At 41.2% G+C, this 17226-nt stretch overlaps 1 protein-coding gene across 1 annotated transcript in view; it reads right to left on the minus strand.

Annotated features, from left to right (window-relative positions):
* Positions 1 to 13993, minus strand: part of si:dkey-28b4.8 (sarcoplasmic/endoplasmic reticulum calcium ATPase 2) — a 41071-nt gene extending 27078 nt beyond the window's left edge. The window contains exons 1-9 of the mRNA XM_017710172.2: positions 13573 to 13993; positions 11540 to 11659; positions 11201 to 11218; positions 10775 to 10857; positions 10449 to 10553; positions 9430 to 9568; positions 6510 to 6676; positions 3853 to 4008; positions 3381 to 3522 (exon numbers count right to left, since the gene is read on the minus strand). Of these exons, the coding sequence (XP_017565661.1) occupies positions 3381 to 3522; positions 3853 to 4008; positions 6510 to 6676; positions 9430 to 9568; positions 10449 to 10553; positions 10775 to 10857; positions 11201 to 11218; positions 11540 to 11657 (928 nt within the window). The 5' untranslated portion in view covers positions 11658 to 11659; positions 13573 to 13993. The remainder of the gene's footprint in view (positions 1 to 3380; positions 3523 to 3852; positions 4009 to 6509; positions 6677 to 9429; positions 9569 to 10448; positions 10554 to 10774; positions 10858 to 11200; positions 11219 to 11539; positions 11660 to 13572) is intronic.
* Between the last annotated feature and the right edge of the window lie 3233 nt (positions 13994 to 17226).

Raw genomic sequence — 17226 nt, forward strand, 5'->3', positions numbered from 1 at the left:
AAAATGCACAAAAATGCATAAAAAAAGTTAAAAGACTGTAAACAGTATGCTATAAGGCATGTCAGAGGACTTAAAGGGACAGTTTGGTAAAAAAATCTAATTTACATGATTCTCCACTCACTCCTATCACAGTTGATCAGCCAAGATACGTGTGGTACCCATGTTTTTGCTTAGAACTGGAGCTGCAAGGCTAATGCTGCTAACAAACACTGGAAGTAAACAATCACCCCCAAATTTCCCACAAATACAACCCCAATTCCTATGAAGTTGGGACGGTGTTTAAAACATAAATAAAAGCAGAATACGATGATTCGCAAATCCTTTTCAACCTATATTCAATTGAATACACTACAAAGACGAGATAGTTAATGTTCAAACGGATAATCTTTATTGCTTTTTGCAAATATTCACTCATTTTGAATTTGATGCCTGCAACACGTTCCAAAGAAGTTGGGAAGGTTTTGAAGCAACATCTGCTGCCATCCAAGCAGCGTCTTTTTCAGGGACGTCCTGCTTATTTCAGCAAGACGATGCCAAACCACATTCTGCACGTGTTCCAACAGCGTGGCTTCATAGTAAAAGAGTGCGGGTACTAGACTGGCCTGCCTGCAGTCCAGACCGTCTCCCATTGAAAATGTGTGGCGCATTATGAAGCGCAAAATACGACAGCGGAGACCCCGGACTGCTGAGCAGCTGAAGCTGGACATCAAGCAAGAATGGGAAAGAATTCCACCTACAAAGCTTCAACAATTAGTGTCCTCAGTTCCCAAACGCTTACTGAGTGTTAAAAGGAAAAGTGATGTAACACAGTGGGAAACACGCCCCTGTCCCAACTTCTTTGGGACGTGTTGCAGGCATCAAATACAAAATGAGTGAATATTTGTAAAAAACAATGAAGTTTATCCATTTGAACATTAAATATCTTGTCTTTGTAGTGCATTCAATTGAATATAGGTTGAAAAGGATTTGCAGATCATCGTATTCTGTTTTTATTTATGTTTTTCACAACGTCCCAACTTCATTGGAATTGGGGTTGTACATGTAAGAATTTTCATATATTTACTTTAAATTACAATAAATAGCTACTTGAATTAATTTAGAAATAAACAAACTTTATTTACACATTTCAGCTTTAATTGGAACTACATTATTATCCGTATATTGCCCCACTGTCCAGTACAGCACCTTCTAACTCTGGGAGGATGTACTGTACCACAAACTAGCAAGAGACTTTCAGTAAATTTATCATACAAAATCTCTGTGTATGTGATCATTCTTCACCTGATGATTACAAGGAAGTTCCCCAGTGAGATATTCTAAAATCTGCTGCTGTACCAAGGACGTATTTATGGATGACAACTCAAAGACATGAAGCTGAGGTTAACTAAGCTAAGTTAACTTCCTATTCAATAGCTTTTTATTCAAATTTTCCATTCCACCTTAAATAGTGCAGCAGATATATAGAGGTGCCACTATGTTTCGTGCTAAGTGTTGGTCCTTGGAGTCAGCGGCAGATGTGGCATCCAAGTGACACACATCCTCATATGTACATTCAGGTTTAAACACACGGTTGAGGTTCATCTGTGCAAAAAATGGTCCTCAAATTCGTAATCAAACAGATTTTCTGAGTAAAATCACTTAACTTTTGTACCATGTTACTGTACGATCCGTCTGTTTTGAGAATTTTCTTAAACCTCTCTTTGGTTTTCTTGCACAAGAACAATAACAAATTGTGTTTAAGAAAGAAGAGATTCTAGCCATCTGCCCCTTCTTTTAGCTCCTCAGAAAAGATTTTCTCTTTTTATAGTCCCTGCTATCCAGAGGGATAAGAGGTTAAGAAAATGTGTGTGTGTGTGTGTGTGTGTGTGTGTGTGTGTGTGTGTGTGTGTGTGTGTGTGTTTTATAGTTCATACTAAGTGAAAAGCTGTTCTAAACCGCATTGATTTGACTCTGGTTTGAGCAAGTTGAGAGGTTGTTTTGGAGACTATTTACTTCCAGTGTTTGTTAGCAACTGTAACATCCTTGCTCTGTTTCTGTCTGTGTTTGGCTTTGTTTATCTTGTGTGTCCAGCCATGTGCTTCTGTTTTTGTTTTCCTGCTTCTCCCTGGTTCCGCCCTTTTGTTGTGCCCCTCACCTGTGTTGTATCTGTAACTCCATTCCATAATTATTAGCCCAAGGGGTGTCTGGTTCAGTTCAGTATATTTCCATGCCCCTAGTCTGCCTCATCCTTGCCATGCATTATGTGTGTCACTGTTTCATGTCCTTCCTGGAGAAGTTTACTGACTATATTGTTCCTCCAGTTTAGTTTCTCAAGTAAGTTTCTTGCTTTGTTTTTCTTTGTTTTCTTGCTGTTTTTCAGTCTCTAGTAGTTTTCTGTTTCTGTTGTTTTGGTTTTGTTTCTTGTTCTTTTGTTTGGAAATCTCTTCTAGGCAAGCCACCTTTAAACTCGCACACATCTAAGCCGCTCCTCCTTCCACGTCACGGGGGGTGCTGGAGCCTATCCCAGCTGTCATGGGGCGGACACCTTTAAACTCGACTCAAATAAAACAAAACTTGCGAGTTGCACTTCCTGCTTCCACGCCTCCTTGGTTACAGCAACATTAGACTTACGCCTCCAGTTCAAAAGTAAAGGCGCAAAATTTGGACAATAAACAATGTCTTGGGCAATCAACTGCATTTAGAGATAGTGGAATATCATGTCTGCGATGGACTGGCGACCTGTCCAGGGTGTATCCTGCCTTCCGCCCGAAGACTGCTGGGATAGGCTCCAGCTTTCCCCCGCAACCCTGACGGAGAAGCGGCTTAGAAAATGGATGGATGGATGGAATATCATGTAAATTAGATTTTTTTGCCTAAATATTCATTTAACAATTATAAAAAATGGAAGAAATTCTATTAAATACAAAGATTCATATACAGAGTGCAGTGCTGAGTAATGTTAGACCGCTAGAACTGCAGCTGAAGCCCACTGACAATTTAGTTTGCTCTTTACTCGTACAGATTTGGACAAAATCACTATTTTCAGACTTCATAAAGAGTTTGCTATGGCGATATTAGCTAGATATGTAGCTAAAGCTAATGTTATTAACAGTCAGCAATCCACTCCTGGCCAATGACCATTCCAGTCAACTCTCAAGCAAGTGAAAAATGAACTACAGCTAGATCCCTAATTTCTGTTGGTTCTCATTTGGGTCAGGTCTAACTCATACCCCACTAGTCTGTTTTCAATCTGTGTACACGTGCGGGCATCATGAGCAAATGTTCGAATGAGCGTCTGACAAAACACTTGAACGTTCTTGCACTTGAATGACTCTCACATCATATCACAGTATAAAAAGAACGACAGTTCCACTGCACAAAAAGAAGTTGAGACGCCGTACCCTCGGGGATGGCGGCTACAGCTAGAGCCACAGCGATCTTAAAGTAGTACACAGCTCCTCTCAGCCAACTGCCTCCGTGCACAGGGTCACTAAAGTGGCCAATGTTAATGCCCCATACTGCCACACAGATTACTGTGATCACCTACAAAGAGAACGAGAGAAATAAACAGAGAGAAACTCAACATCCTTACATTTCCTTAATTAAATGTATTATATTATACATTCCAATATTACATTCAGTTAAAATCATGAAAATCCCATTATTAATGTGTAGGAGGGCGATGTATACAAAAAAAAGAGAAAAATAGAGCAGGAGTTTATGTGGAAATATTATAAACAGGTGTATATCTACAGTTCTAGTATGAATAAGTCCTGTGAAAGAGGATGATGGCTAACACAGTAAGTGACAGAATGATGTAAGGCAAAAAGCAGAAGGAGAGGAGGAAACACGAGAATGCAGTGAGGACACTACCTTTGAGAGTTGCTCCCCAAACTGGTCTAGTTTTTGCTGTAAGGGAGTTCTTTCTGGGTCCGTGGCTGCCATCTCGTCCCTGATTTTACCAATTTCTGTCTGCACACCAGTGGCTACTACAACACCTATTGCTCTCCCAGCAGCAATGTTCGTGCCCTACACACACACACACACACACACACACACACACACACACACACACAGGTACACAGCATGGGATCAAACAACTTATAAAACTGCATTCTGTAATGCTGCTTTCTAACACAGTGGAACAGTTAAAGGAACAGTTTGGTGAACACTCAAAATTTTCTCCTAACCCAGATTTAGAAGCTGAAAGTTTACTTCTTTAGTCTTACAGGGCTACTAGACCATTAAAATAAAGATGCAGTGGAAGCACTGTGTTGATTGCAAGCCTAAATGATCAGAGACTTGACTTGGTCCACATAAAGTTGGTAAGTAATCTCAAACAGACTTGGTGATGTTGTCTCTTGCTGTTGCGTGCTGTTGTTTTCTAGGGCTGGTCTCAATAATTTAAAAAAATGAGTGCTTGTTACGTTACGCTTCTCCATTCTTCTCCATCTTTGTCTTTTTTTAAGCCACAGAAATTGTAGCATTAAAGGTTATAATATAAAACTGAATTCTACTCCCGTTCTTTAAAATAAAAGGAGTTTGATGTAATATATAAAGACTGTTAAAGTTTCAAAATATGCTGTTCCTTCCCCAGTCCACACAGTCCATATATGGAAACTAAGCTGTAAACAGTCTGTTGCGAATTCACGGTTTCTGTGATGTAACCGAAACCAATACATTTACATATAACCACATATTCAGTCTAGCTCTGCTCATTCACATTAAAGTCATAAGGAGTACTTTAGCCCAGACTGCTTCTGAACAACTAATCAGAACAATGCTTGTTTACATATATCAGTCATAAAGCCCAGTAACAAAACAGGCTAGAAAAATGAATTAGTGCTGTTTTTGGTATGTAAATCATTACAAATATTATACGTGGAGGTTAGGGAACCAGCCTCGTGATCAGAAGGTCGCCGGTTCGAACCCCAGAGCTGACAGCACATGACTGAGGTGTCCTTGAGCAAGACACCTAACCCCCAACTGCTCCCCGGGCGCTGCAGATTGGGCTGCCCACTGCTCCAGCCAAGTGTGCTCACTGCCCCCTAGTGTGTGTGTGTATTCACTAGTGTGTATGTGGTGTTTCACTGCATGGATGCGCAGGTGAAATTTCCACATTGTGGGACTAATAAGGGTCACTTAATCTTAATCAAAAGTAATAATAAAGTGCAAGACAAATGTAGTATATGAGCCCTTTCAGATAGAACAGTTATTGATCATATATGAAAAATGTTAAAAACAAATCATTTATAGCTGGGTTAGTTGAAGGTATCATAAATTAATGCCAGCCATCCACATCATCTCATTTCAGACTGCAACAAATTGTAAAATGGCATGACCAAAGGAGCTAAAAAAGTAAAGATGCCTGAGAAATTTCAAGAGTGGGAGCACTTTGAAATCCTTATCAATGATTTAAAAAAACGCATAGTGCAGAATTTGCGACAAGATGTTGGTATATCTTGGAGACACACCAAATTCGATCAAAAATCTCAAGAACGTAAGGATAGTGATCCTTATCCGTACCGCCATACTTCCAATCCACCTTCCTCTAACCCGGTCACATAATCGCTTCAGGTGGGAATATTATTAGCTTTTTTACTCTTTTCTTTTATGGTTAAACCATTGCAGCAGCTAATCAGTAGGATATCAGCATCCTTTACTAAGCTCCAGTGAGAGCGCCAATGAAAGACAAACAGGGCAGTCGTGTGCTGGAGGTTAGGGAACCAGCTGTGACTGGAAGGTCGCCGTTCGATCCCCAGTCGACACTACATGCCTGAGGTGTCCTTGAGCAAGACACCTAACCCCCAACTGCTCCCCGGGTGCTGTGGATAGGGCTGCCCACCGCTCTGAGCAAGTGTGCTCACTGCCCCCTAGTGTGTGTGCTCACTTGTGTGTATGTGGTGTGTCACTGCACGGATGGGTTAAATGTGGAGGTGAAATTTCCCCGTTGTAGGACTAATAAGGGTCTTTTAATCTTAAAAGAAGCAAATTTGGGACACTAAACACATGTTGGCGCATTAAACATATTTACAGTGAAGCGAAAATGCACGATCGTCTCTAAAGGTTTGCGTTATCAGCTGTCGCAGTGTTGGTGGTCTGTACAAATCCTCACTACTCTCTCTACTCTTGTCCTTTTATGACCTGATAGATCCATTAGACCTCCTCAGCTGGAGTGAGGTAATGGAGGCTTTGTAGACTCTGTGTATGTGCGTGTGTGCGTGTGCGAGTGTTTACATGTGGTCTTTGAGGCTGCTGCACCCTGGTCATTATCCATATGAGAGCTCAAAGTGCTTGTGACGTCATCCCACAATCCATGTGGGAGCAAACAATACGTCTGATGTTTTATTCAGCACACAGGTAGGCCGGACACACACACGCAAACACAAGGGCACAAGCACATAAACACTTGTCACACGCACACTAACAAAACATCTCAGTCAAATCATAACATCTCACTCACTCCAACACCGCTACTATATTAATAGAAGCTGATTCAAAGGATTAGGATCACGTGTGTGCACACTTACGGAAAAGAGCATGTTCTTCTTGTCCTGGTTGACCGCCCGTGGGTCAGGTACGGGGTCCGTGTGTTTGAGCACAGAGACAGACTCACCCGTCAAAATGGACTGGTCTACTCTCAGAGTGGTGGAGCGAATGGAGGTCAGCCTGATGTCTGCTGGAACCTTATCGCCCACTGAAGAAGAAAAGGTGCAGAGTTCAGGAAGGAGGCCAGTCTTTTCTACTTCAGATAACATGATTACCATGTCCTAATGATGAACATGGCAGTCTGAGTCTGCTCCCTAAGCTTAATTTACAAAACATTCATGTACTTTGGTCTGGCCTCCATTAACATCCACCAGAGTAGTTACAGCATGTAAACATCCATGTTAAGCATATTCTTAGAAACTGGAGCTTTCTGTATGTAACTATATAGAAAAAGCACTGTGCTGCTTTTATTGTTGGACATATGGACAAACAGCTGCAGCCAAAATAGAATATATACATAATATATCTTTATTACAGAAATAAATAATAAAAACACTATATATATATATATATATATATATATATATTAGGAAGGGATTAATACAATGCATTATATACCACTTTCAAGATTTTTTTCTTTTGTTTTATGACCTTCATGACTGTGTTCTTGGGATGACCTTGGGATGACACACAGGCATTTTATATACACACACTCACACACACACACACACACACACACACACACACACATATATATATATATATATATATATATATATATATATATATCTCATCCCAAGGTCACCCCAAGAACACGGTCATGAAGGTCATAAAACAAAAGAGCAAAATCTTGAAAGTGGTCTATAAAGCATTGTACAAAGAACCCCCTCCTAAATACACAGACACAGTATTTATATTTATGTAATCATTTATAATTAACTTGAAAATCTAACTGTTACAGTTAAAAGAAAAAAAAAACATATTTTTTCACCATAGTTGGTTTGGTTTAGAGGCGCCTAAATATGAGTCAGTGCACATGACAGTTAAAGGAGAAGGTTAAAGAAAAACAAAGTACATATATTTTTTCACTGAAGCTGGTCTTGGTGGGCACCAGAGTTTGCCGAGGCCAATGGCCAAGACCAACACAACTCAAAGTACTTGTATTCTGACTTGTCTTGGTTTTCCAACAAATGATAACACTAAAGTATGAGACAACAGAAAAAACATCATTTGCTGTCCACACTGTAGTAGAGCAAGCATGTGCACACATTCAAAACCGAATAGCTGAGTGTTAGGGCCTGCTGCCTAGCTTCATTAATGCATCAGTGAAAGGTGACCAAAGTCTGAATACTACTATACATTTGTTGCCTTACTCAAAATCTAAACACTGCGGATTTTACAAAAAAGCGCACTATTAAAGGCGAGAACAACAGAGAAAGACAGAAACGGTCAATTTGTGCCTCAGCTTTAAAGGGTTTAACATATTCTTGTTTGAGGAAACTGCAATGAAGCCTGGAGCAGCCAGCACATTACCACATACTGAGAAGCCAAATGCTTTTAAATTTCCAGCAACTGGGAACAGTCTAACCTTCAGGGTTACCAGTAATCTGTAATTATTATCTTATGTTAATAAAGCTTTGAACAAATGTAAACTGTTGCAGAATAACAGCACTAACTGATATAACTTATGCAACATCATTTGGCCAAGAACAAAGTAAACTGAAGAATGAGGGGAAACAGGTGAATGATTACTTCATGTAAATTACATTTCTTTCCTTAAGAAGTCCTTTAAATGGTCTTCATACACCTACACGTTAATGACGTAGTCCGTTTTCTACTTTAAAAATCCTGGGACTGGTGGTTTGTAACAGCTTTTCGAAGAACTAAAACTCTTTGTCGTCCGTGAAGTGAAACACCACATACACACTAGTGAGCACACACACACTAGGGGGCAGTGAGCACACTTGCCTGGAGCGGTGGGCAGCCCTGGGGAGCAATTGGGGGTTCGGTGTCTTGCTCAAGGACAGCTCAGTCATGGACTGTTGGTGCTGGGGATTGAACCGGCAACCTTCCGGTCAGAGGGCCAGCTCCCTAACCTCCAGCCTACGACTGCCCCCATGAGGAGCAGGTAATGTTAGTACTGCACCATTCTAGCATCAGCCTTTTCTTATGGCAGGGTCTGGTCATTACTTTTAAAGCATATACCAACCAAACTCTGCAGATACTACAGGTCAGAGGTGCTCTCAGTCAAGCGTTCTTATGGACAAAGTTTTTTGGAATCAAACACAAACCACGGTGAAATTTTAATAATTTCATAACACAAGATGTCTGTATTAGGGCACTGTACCATACAACCATATTTTTACTCATGACCTTTGGGATTCTTAGAATAGAAGTTCTAGTAGGGTGCCAAGAGAATTACAAGACTAGGCCTTAACCCTTCCGACCTACACTGGCAACACAGCTACCACAAAAATGTAGTTTCCATTATGATCTTAGGTCCACTTCTGTCCTTTTTCAAATATTATTTCAAAAAATACATCTCCAGATGGAAATTTAGGCTAGCCAAATGATCCAGCCAAGTTGTGGGAATGCTTGACCACTTCCTTGAGAAAATGTTTCTTTTTCCCTATAGCAGCGTGTTTGTGGTTTCTTTGAGATGGACAGTTGTGATTATAGTAACCCTAAGAAGGGAGCCCTGATAGGCCTTTACAAACAAACAACAGGCCGGATCACATCACAGCTGAAATGCCTTCCTGTTGTGTCTGACATTTCAGCTGCTATGAGAGGCCTCATTTACATCTGCTTAGGATTTCATGTTCATCTACAATTAATGTTCAACTGTAAGCACATAACTGTCTCTAACCTAAAAATAAGCTGGCCCCAAATAAAGTCTACTTTTAAAACGGGTGAAGCACAGCGGCCTTATTGGAAGTGGGTTTTTTTTTTTTTTTTGCTTACCTGCCACCTCCACTATATCTCCAGGCACAATATCTCTTGCTCGGACTCTCTGTACACTCTTCCTGTCCTGTCTGTACACCTTCCCCATCTCTGGCTCATATTCTTTCAGTGCTTCAATGGCATTTTCTGCATTTCGCTCCTGGACACACACAAACACACACTTATTAGTAAATATGAACAGACACAGACAAATATTTACACTTTATGCTAATGTTCAAAGGTTTAATGTATATACTGACTGTAATATGATGCTAGTGCTTTACTTTATGGGTTTTAATTTAATTAAATTTAATTTAAGAGACCCTTATTAGTCCCACAATGGGGAAATTTCACCTCTGCATTTAACCCATCTGTGAAGTGAAAGACCACATACACACTAGTGAATACACACACACTAGGGGGCAATAAGTTAACCTGCCCAGAGTGGAGGGCAGCCCAATCCGCAGCATCCGGGGAGCAGCTGGGGGTTAGGCGTCTTGCTCAAGGACACCTCAGTCATGTGTTGTTGACTCTGGGGATCGAACCGGTGACCTTCCGGTCACGAGGCTGGTTCCCTAACCTCCAGCCCATGACTGCCCCCAAAAATACTCAAATACTCAAAACCCAAAAATGCCTTTTATTTGGAAAACAGTGATCTCATTACCTTACCTTACAATAACTTACAAATTACTATAAACAGATCATTGCAGCATGTTGTTTTTCCTTCAGTGGCTTCCTTTTGTTCTCACACACTTCAAATATTAAATAAAATACATAAAAATATGTCTACAAAACCTACATATGCTTTTATACACATTTATAACGGTTTAATCCTACAAACGTCAGTTGTTATAACACTGGGCATAAAAATTGACAAAGGCAGCCTTTAACAAGGCAGAATACATGTCTTTGTAATTTATGTAGGTTTAAGTCAGTTGTGTAGCTTTGTCAATGCTGCCCTTCAGTAAAGTGTTACCAGTGTTACCTTCCAGTGCCCAGTTTATATTTTATAATATTATAAAACATATATGTACACCTACCTGCCACACCCCCACAATGGCATTGGCAATAAGGATGAGGAGAATGACAAAAGGCTCAACGAAGGCTGTGATGGTGCCCTCACCCTCCTCAAACCAGGCCAAGGTCTGAGACACAGACATACAATATAATCACCTACAGTAAGTCGTCAAAACACCACATGAGTAAAAACAGCATCAACAACAGAACTCAATTATAGCAACAGTGTAGGTCTGAGAGGTCTGCTGGTCGGAGAGGTCTGGGTGAACTGTGAGTGGAAATCGCCACAGTGTTTAAGCCCTGTTGTTTTATGTTTTTAAGTGGAGGACTGTCCATCATTCGTGCTTACAAAGGAAATACAGGCTGCAAGAAGGAGAATCCGCACAAGTAGATCCTCAAACTGCTCCAGCACCAGTTCCCATAGTGACTTCCCTGCAAATACAAACACAGACAGAATGCTAGGCCAGCTCAGTTACACGAATATTAACAAAAGCCCTCTCTCTCCCGTCATCAAATCTACTGAGCAAGCCCTGATCCAAACAGCCTCTTTAAACACATCTCTAAATCACATTCATTCAGACTCAACCAGGCCACACAGCAACCAACCCCCCTGCCCCCCCCCCCCCCCCCCCTCACGGGGACCTAATAATAACCTTAATTAGCCAGACAAGTAGCATCTCCCATACAACAAAGGAAAACCAGGGAGGCACACGGTGAATGATGAAAGCACTGCTAATCATTACACAGACCCAGAGCAGAGAGCTGTGTTTCTTACCTTCTTCTGCTGGTAATTCTGCGTGACAAATGGCGATAAAAACCAATAAAAAGAAAAAACAGGAAAAAAGTTAAAAGAGAGTTCTCTTAATCACATCGATCGCTTCATTTATTACACTATGCATTCTATAACCTCGGACAAAACTTGACACTTGGTTGAGTAATTAAGTAAAAATAATTATTATAACTGTGGTAACGGGCAGATAATATACACAGACATGACACAAAATGGTCAGTATTATTGTTCATGGCTAAAGCTATGGTTATAGTTGGGCATATGTGTATAATTGAGAGCAATGCTGTTGTTTATCGTTATTTATGTGTATATGACATGCTGTACCGTTGGGTCCCCATCGCTCTCTGCTTTTCCTCAACTGCTCACTGCTCAAGCCTGTGGACTCGTTCACCCCAAAATACCCCAACACCTCCTCGACCGTCTTGGTATGGGCATTGTCCATCCCTGGGGGAAGAGAAATCTTCACAGTCACAGCGTATGTGCTGTGCATTTTTTCCTAGTGTATCAACTTGATCTGAGACGTGGTTCACAGTAGGGGTGGGTGATGTGCCACAAATATTCTATTATGATACTTCAAGACATATGCATAGCGATATTTAGTTTTTTCTGAGATTTAATTAGATGAGATTTAATATTAAATATAGTCACTGTCCAAAAAAACAAGTATCTCCACTTTTCTTTGCAATTTTTAGTTTTCTGCAAACTTGAGGTCTTTCGCTATCTTTTACACTGTGTTAAAATTTCATGATGACTGGACCAATAAAAATCCTCCAATATTGCTTCACATAAGAGGTCTTCGTAGCTTACATCGGAAATAAAGAAAGTTTTGGCCCTTCCCTGTAAAGTTATCATTTTAGAGATGGAGCTGTTTTTGGAGTTGGAGTTTTGGAGCATGGAAAAAAAACTATAATAGTAAAAATAAACTGACAACTACAATAATTTTTATTCAATGTTTTACAAACTGCTTAATTATGCTCACTGTAATGCAACACGTCATTACATTAGTCAGTTTTCTTAAAGCACTGACGAAATGCATGGTATGCTCAGAAAAGCTTACTGTGACATCATTTATCACAACAACGATAAAATATTGTCATATTGCCCACCCCTAGCTCACAGTACACAACACGACAGCAAAACTCCCAGCTGGACTTAAAACAACACTTTAGGGTATTTACATGTTCATCCAGTGCTACAAATGTTCACTCAGGTGTATTACGGAAAATTTTTCAGACGTCTTTTCTGCCTTTGTCAAGCCAACTTAGATTCACATGCCCACATAATATAGATAAATACAGATGTTGCAGCTTTTCCATCAAATGAAGACTATGCAAATTCACTCACTGACCACTTTATTAGGTACACCTGTTCAGTTGCTTGTTTACACAAATAGCTAATCGGCCAATCACACGGCTGCAGCTCACTGCATTTAGGCATGTAGAGGTGGTCAAGACGACCTGCTGAAGTGCAGACCGAGCATCAGAACGGGGAAGAAAGGGGATTTAAGGGGCTTTGAACGTGGCGTGGTTGTTGGTGCCAGACGGGCTGGTCTGAGTATTTCAGAAACTGCTGATCTACTGGGATTTACACACAACCATCTCTAGGGTTTACAGAGAACGGTCCGAAAAAGAGGAAATATCCAGTGAGCGGTCAGTTGTGTGGACGAAAATGCCTTGTTGATGTGAGAGGTCAGAGGAGAATGGGCAGACTGGTTCCAGATGATAGAAAGACAACAGGAACTCAAATAACCAACCAGAATCTCTGAGGAACGTTTTCAACACCTGGAAAGTGTGCCACGAAGAATTAAGGCAGTTCTGAAGGCAAAAGGGGGTCCAGCCTTTCAAAGTGGCCGGTGAGTGTGTTGCATCCTCATTACAGGATAATGTAACAGCACAGACAGTAACTGCAGTGGGATTCTCCTCTACAGCCTCTCTCATGCACCTGTTACCTCCCACCTCACTGAGGCAGCTTCAACATCCCTTTCACCTCCACACCAATCCAGAAAAACACGTTATGAGCAGGTGTGTTTTTGTATGAGTGTGAGCTCATCATTTCCACTGCGGCTCCTTGCGAGGTGAAATGCAGCCGGCTAGCTAAACGAGCATTGCATCAGACGGTCAGGCGATACTGACAACGTAAATATTAGCCTGACAGTTAACACCGTAGAGGTGATCAAGTTGAAACGGTGGTCAAATCTGGTCAGCATGCCCATATTGTGTGTCTGGAGGTATTAATATAGCTAATAACGCCGCTGCTCCTGCTCGTCTATGACCACGGTTAACGTTAACCTAGCTGGCTCTAACGGTTCTGCACCCTGACCGCCGCGGCTAGCCTCTCGCTAGCCAAACTGTACTCACCAGTTCAGTTAATATCCCGTCTCCAGTAAACCGGGTACAGTTACACCAATATCGGCAAATCAGCCACGAATCTTGGATGCCGAACCGCAACCGAATATCCTCGAAACACGACGACTTGTGGTGGCTGGATGCCTAGCTCGCAGCGCAGCTAATCGGTGAATATTTATTCACAGCTAACGCGACTGTAGTACCAAAACAATTCCGCATGATCCGGCAAATTATAGGGGGTCCACAGGCGAATTAATCGCCCACATTTCCTCCAGGGCTTGGCCACTTAAAGCGTGCTGAAGGCGACTTTCCTAACGTTATTAAAAAACCGCACAAACCGGCGCTGTTGGCTTTAATCCTCCCCCGCTATCTCCCGTCTAAATAAGCATCGCTTTATTTCATACTAGGCCACGGAATGGCATTACTAGCATCAGCCTCTGTCGCAGACGTCCGCGACGCCGCGTTGTAGCCAATGAGCGAACGGGACGCCAGATTGAAGGGCCGAATCAGCCAATCGTATGCCCGCATTCACAATAGTCCCACCTCCCAGTTGTTTGCTGCAGGAGGGAGGGACGCCAGCTTGCCGTGTCTAACCAGTAGCCACGCTGTGCGACTGTGGTGGTCACAGTGATTGACCTTTGTGTGGACCATTTGGAGACCGGGTTCGTTTTATTAGCGCGTTTGCTCGCGAATGGAAGTCCTACAATGAAGGCGTGCCGTCTATCTGTCTGTCAGGGCCCAGAGACAAACTGTCCCGGGGAGTTTTTAAAGGGCAAGTCCACCCTTTTTTTAAACATTTCTGTATAATTTAGTCATGGAGATGTAAAACATCTCCATGCAGAGTGGTTTAATGGGAAACGATTCCTTGTGGAGAAACTGACTCAGTTTTTTTTTTTTACAGTGGTGGTGGTACGAACTAGGGGTTGTGATGTTTACAACGCAAGGCGTGTGCACTAGTGCCCCCCTAAACCGTCATGAACACTGGCTTTTGTACTGTGCACTGATAACAAGGTGAGTGGTCTTTAGCCCGGAGGACAGTGTCCATGATTTCCGAAAAAGAATTTCAAATGTTGATTCGTCGGACCAAAGGACACTTTTCTGCTTCTCATCAGACTACTTTAAATGAGCTCAGGCCCAGAGAAGGTGGCAGCGTTTCTGGATCCTGTTTATATTTGGTTTCTCCTTTGTGTTTTTGAGTTTTACCTTGCGTTTGTGGATGCAGTCATGAACTGTTTTCACAGACAGTGGTTTTCAGAAGTGTTTCTGAGCCCATGCAGTGATTTCCACTACAGAATCATGTCTGTGTTTAATGCAGTGCTGCCTGAGGGACCAAAGATCACGGCCAGCAAATACTGGTTTTTGGCCTTGTCCCTTACATACAGAGATCTCTCCAGATTCTCTGAATCTTTTAATGATATATACTGTAGATGATGAAAGGCAAAAGTTCTTGAGAAACGTTCTTTTTGAGTTGTTGCGCTATTTGATGGTGCAGTCTTTCACAGAGTGGTGAACCCCTCCTCATCCTTACTTCTGAAAGACTCCGCCTCTCTGAGATGCTCTTTTATCCCCAGTCATGTTACTGGACTGTTGCCAATTAATCTCCAGGTGTTTTTTTTAGCATTTACCCAACTTTCCCAGTCTTTTGTTGCCCCTGTCCCAACTTTTTTGGAACATGTTGTTGGCATCAAATCCAAAATGGCAATAAATTTTTCATATAACAATAAAATTTCTCAATTTCAACATATATTGTCTTTATACTATTTCCAATTACATATAAGGTTTAAATGATTTGCACATCATTGCATTTTGGTTTTATTTACATTGTGCAATGTCACAACTTTTTCGGAATTGGGGTTGCATTTATGTAAAGTAGATAGTGGTAGGATTGTGGAAAATCTGGAAAGAAAATCTTAAGGTACCATTTTTTTCTTACAACACACTGCATGTCCCTCTCCTCCATGAATTGATTTTAATAAACAAGTTTTAATGTAAAACAATGTCTTGGGCATCAGGCAGCATACTGGTAACCATTTTGTGTGACAAAACATTTAAACATTTAATCTGATTCCTATCAGTACAACTGTGAATAACGGTACATTTGACATCAAACCACTCTGGATGATTTTGATCTTAGAGACTTTTTATACAGAAATTTTGAAATATCTATGAACGTCTCCCTTAAATATTCCCTGCCCCAAAAATGCCTGAACCAGCTGATGAAGGGCTCAGGTGGGCTGGATTAAGGAGCATTTGAAACTGTACAGGGGGTGGTCCCTCAGGCCTGTACTTGAAAACCCCCGTGCCTGAGTACACTCCAAAGAGCTACGTGACAAGTTGGTTGTGACAAGGAGACTGTGCCATATGTGCCCTGGGGTCAAGCTCACAGATCTTTTTGCACTCTGCAATCTGCTTGGGACTCATGCATTTGTAAATATGAACCACGTGGTGCTGCGCATAATCTGACAAAATCCAACACTGACAGTGAGGACTCTACGTGGGGGTGGGTAAGGGATGCCCCAAGGCAAAAGTGACCCAATTAAGTAGCCATAATTATCTGTCCTTATATCTGTTGCTAATTACTATTGTACTCTCTAAAGAACTCATTCTTGTACAGATGTGAGACTATATTTATCTGACCATGACACTATGTGATGTCATGTTCCTGTGAACAGGTTATTTCTTTTTCATTGTCTCTCTCTCTCTCTCTCTCTCTCTCTCTCTCTCTCAATCCCTTTTTTTCTTTAACACATTTTATAATAATCTCTGTTAATGAATTGTTTAAAAGTGGCTAGAGGAATGGTGCACCACTGGGTTAACTTTGGTCTGAATCTCTGGAGCAAAACGCTTTCAGTGACCACAAAGTGCCAACCCTGCCACAATTGGCTGGAATTGGTTAACGTAAGGTGACCGCCCTCAAATCTGTATGCAGAGCTATAAATATACAAATCAAATTTGTGACCCAGAGCAAATTGTTATGAATATTGTAATATGTTTATATAATAGTAACAATGCATTAATTGAATATTGATTACTTTATTCATGTATGTCAATAATGCAATAAATATAAGAATATGTACACAAACTAAAAAGTTAATTGTTTGAAGTTTGGGGTTTTTTAGTGCTATCTACATATTGAAGCATCGTGTGCTTGTGGTTTATCTAATTTATAACAGGCCCTGCTTCCTTCCGGTGTTACTATGTTTTCTGTAGTTTGATAAACACATTTTTATTTCAGAGGCCATTCAGCATTACTGAGTGTTTCAGCATATAATAAGGAGAATGCAGGTAAATGCTGAAATGTGGCTTATATCTGATATCAATACAAGGTGTGAACAGGCTCTAAATTGTAACATGTTCCAAAGTTTACAGTACATGCTTGCTCGTTCTAGAAATTTAAGGGTATTGATAGGCAGCCTGTCCCCTTGTGCTGCAGTAACAGCCTTTACTATTCTGGGAAGGTTTTACACTACATGTTGGAACATTGCTTGAGGATTTGATTGCATTCAGCCACAAGCGCATTAGTGAGGTCAGCTACTGATGTCGGATGAATAGTTCGCAATCACAAACTCCCAAATCAGTCCAAAGGTATTGGATGGAGCCACATCATTTCAGAGATAACAGTTCCAGTGTTCCACAGCCCAGTGCTGCAGGACTTTGCACCCATCT

This window comes from Pygocentrus nattereri, chromosome 5 (genome assembly GCF_015220715.1).
Source record: "Pygocentrus nattereri isolate fPygNat1 chromosome 5, fPygNat1.pri, whole genome shotgun sequence".
NCBI lineage: Eukaryota > Metazoa > Chordata > Actinopteri > Characiformes > Serrasalmidae > Pygocentrus > Pygocentrus nattereri.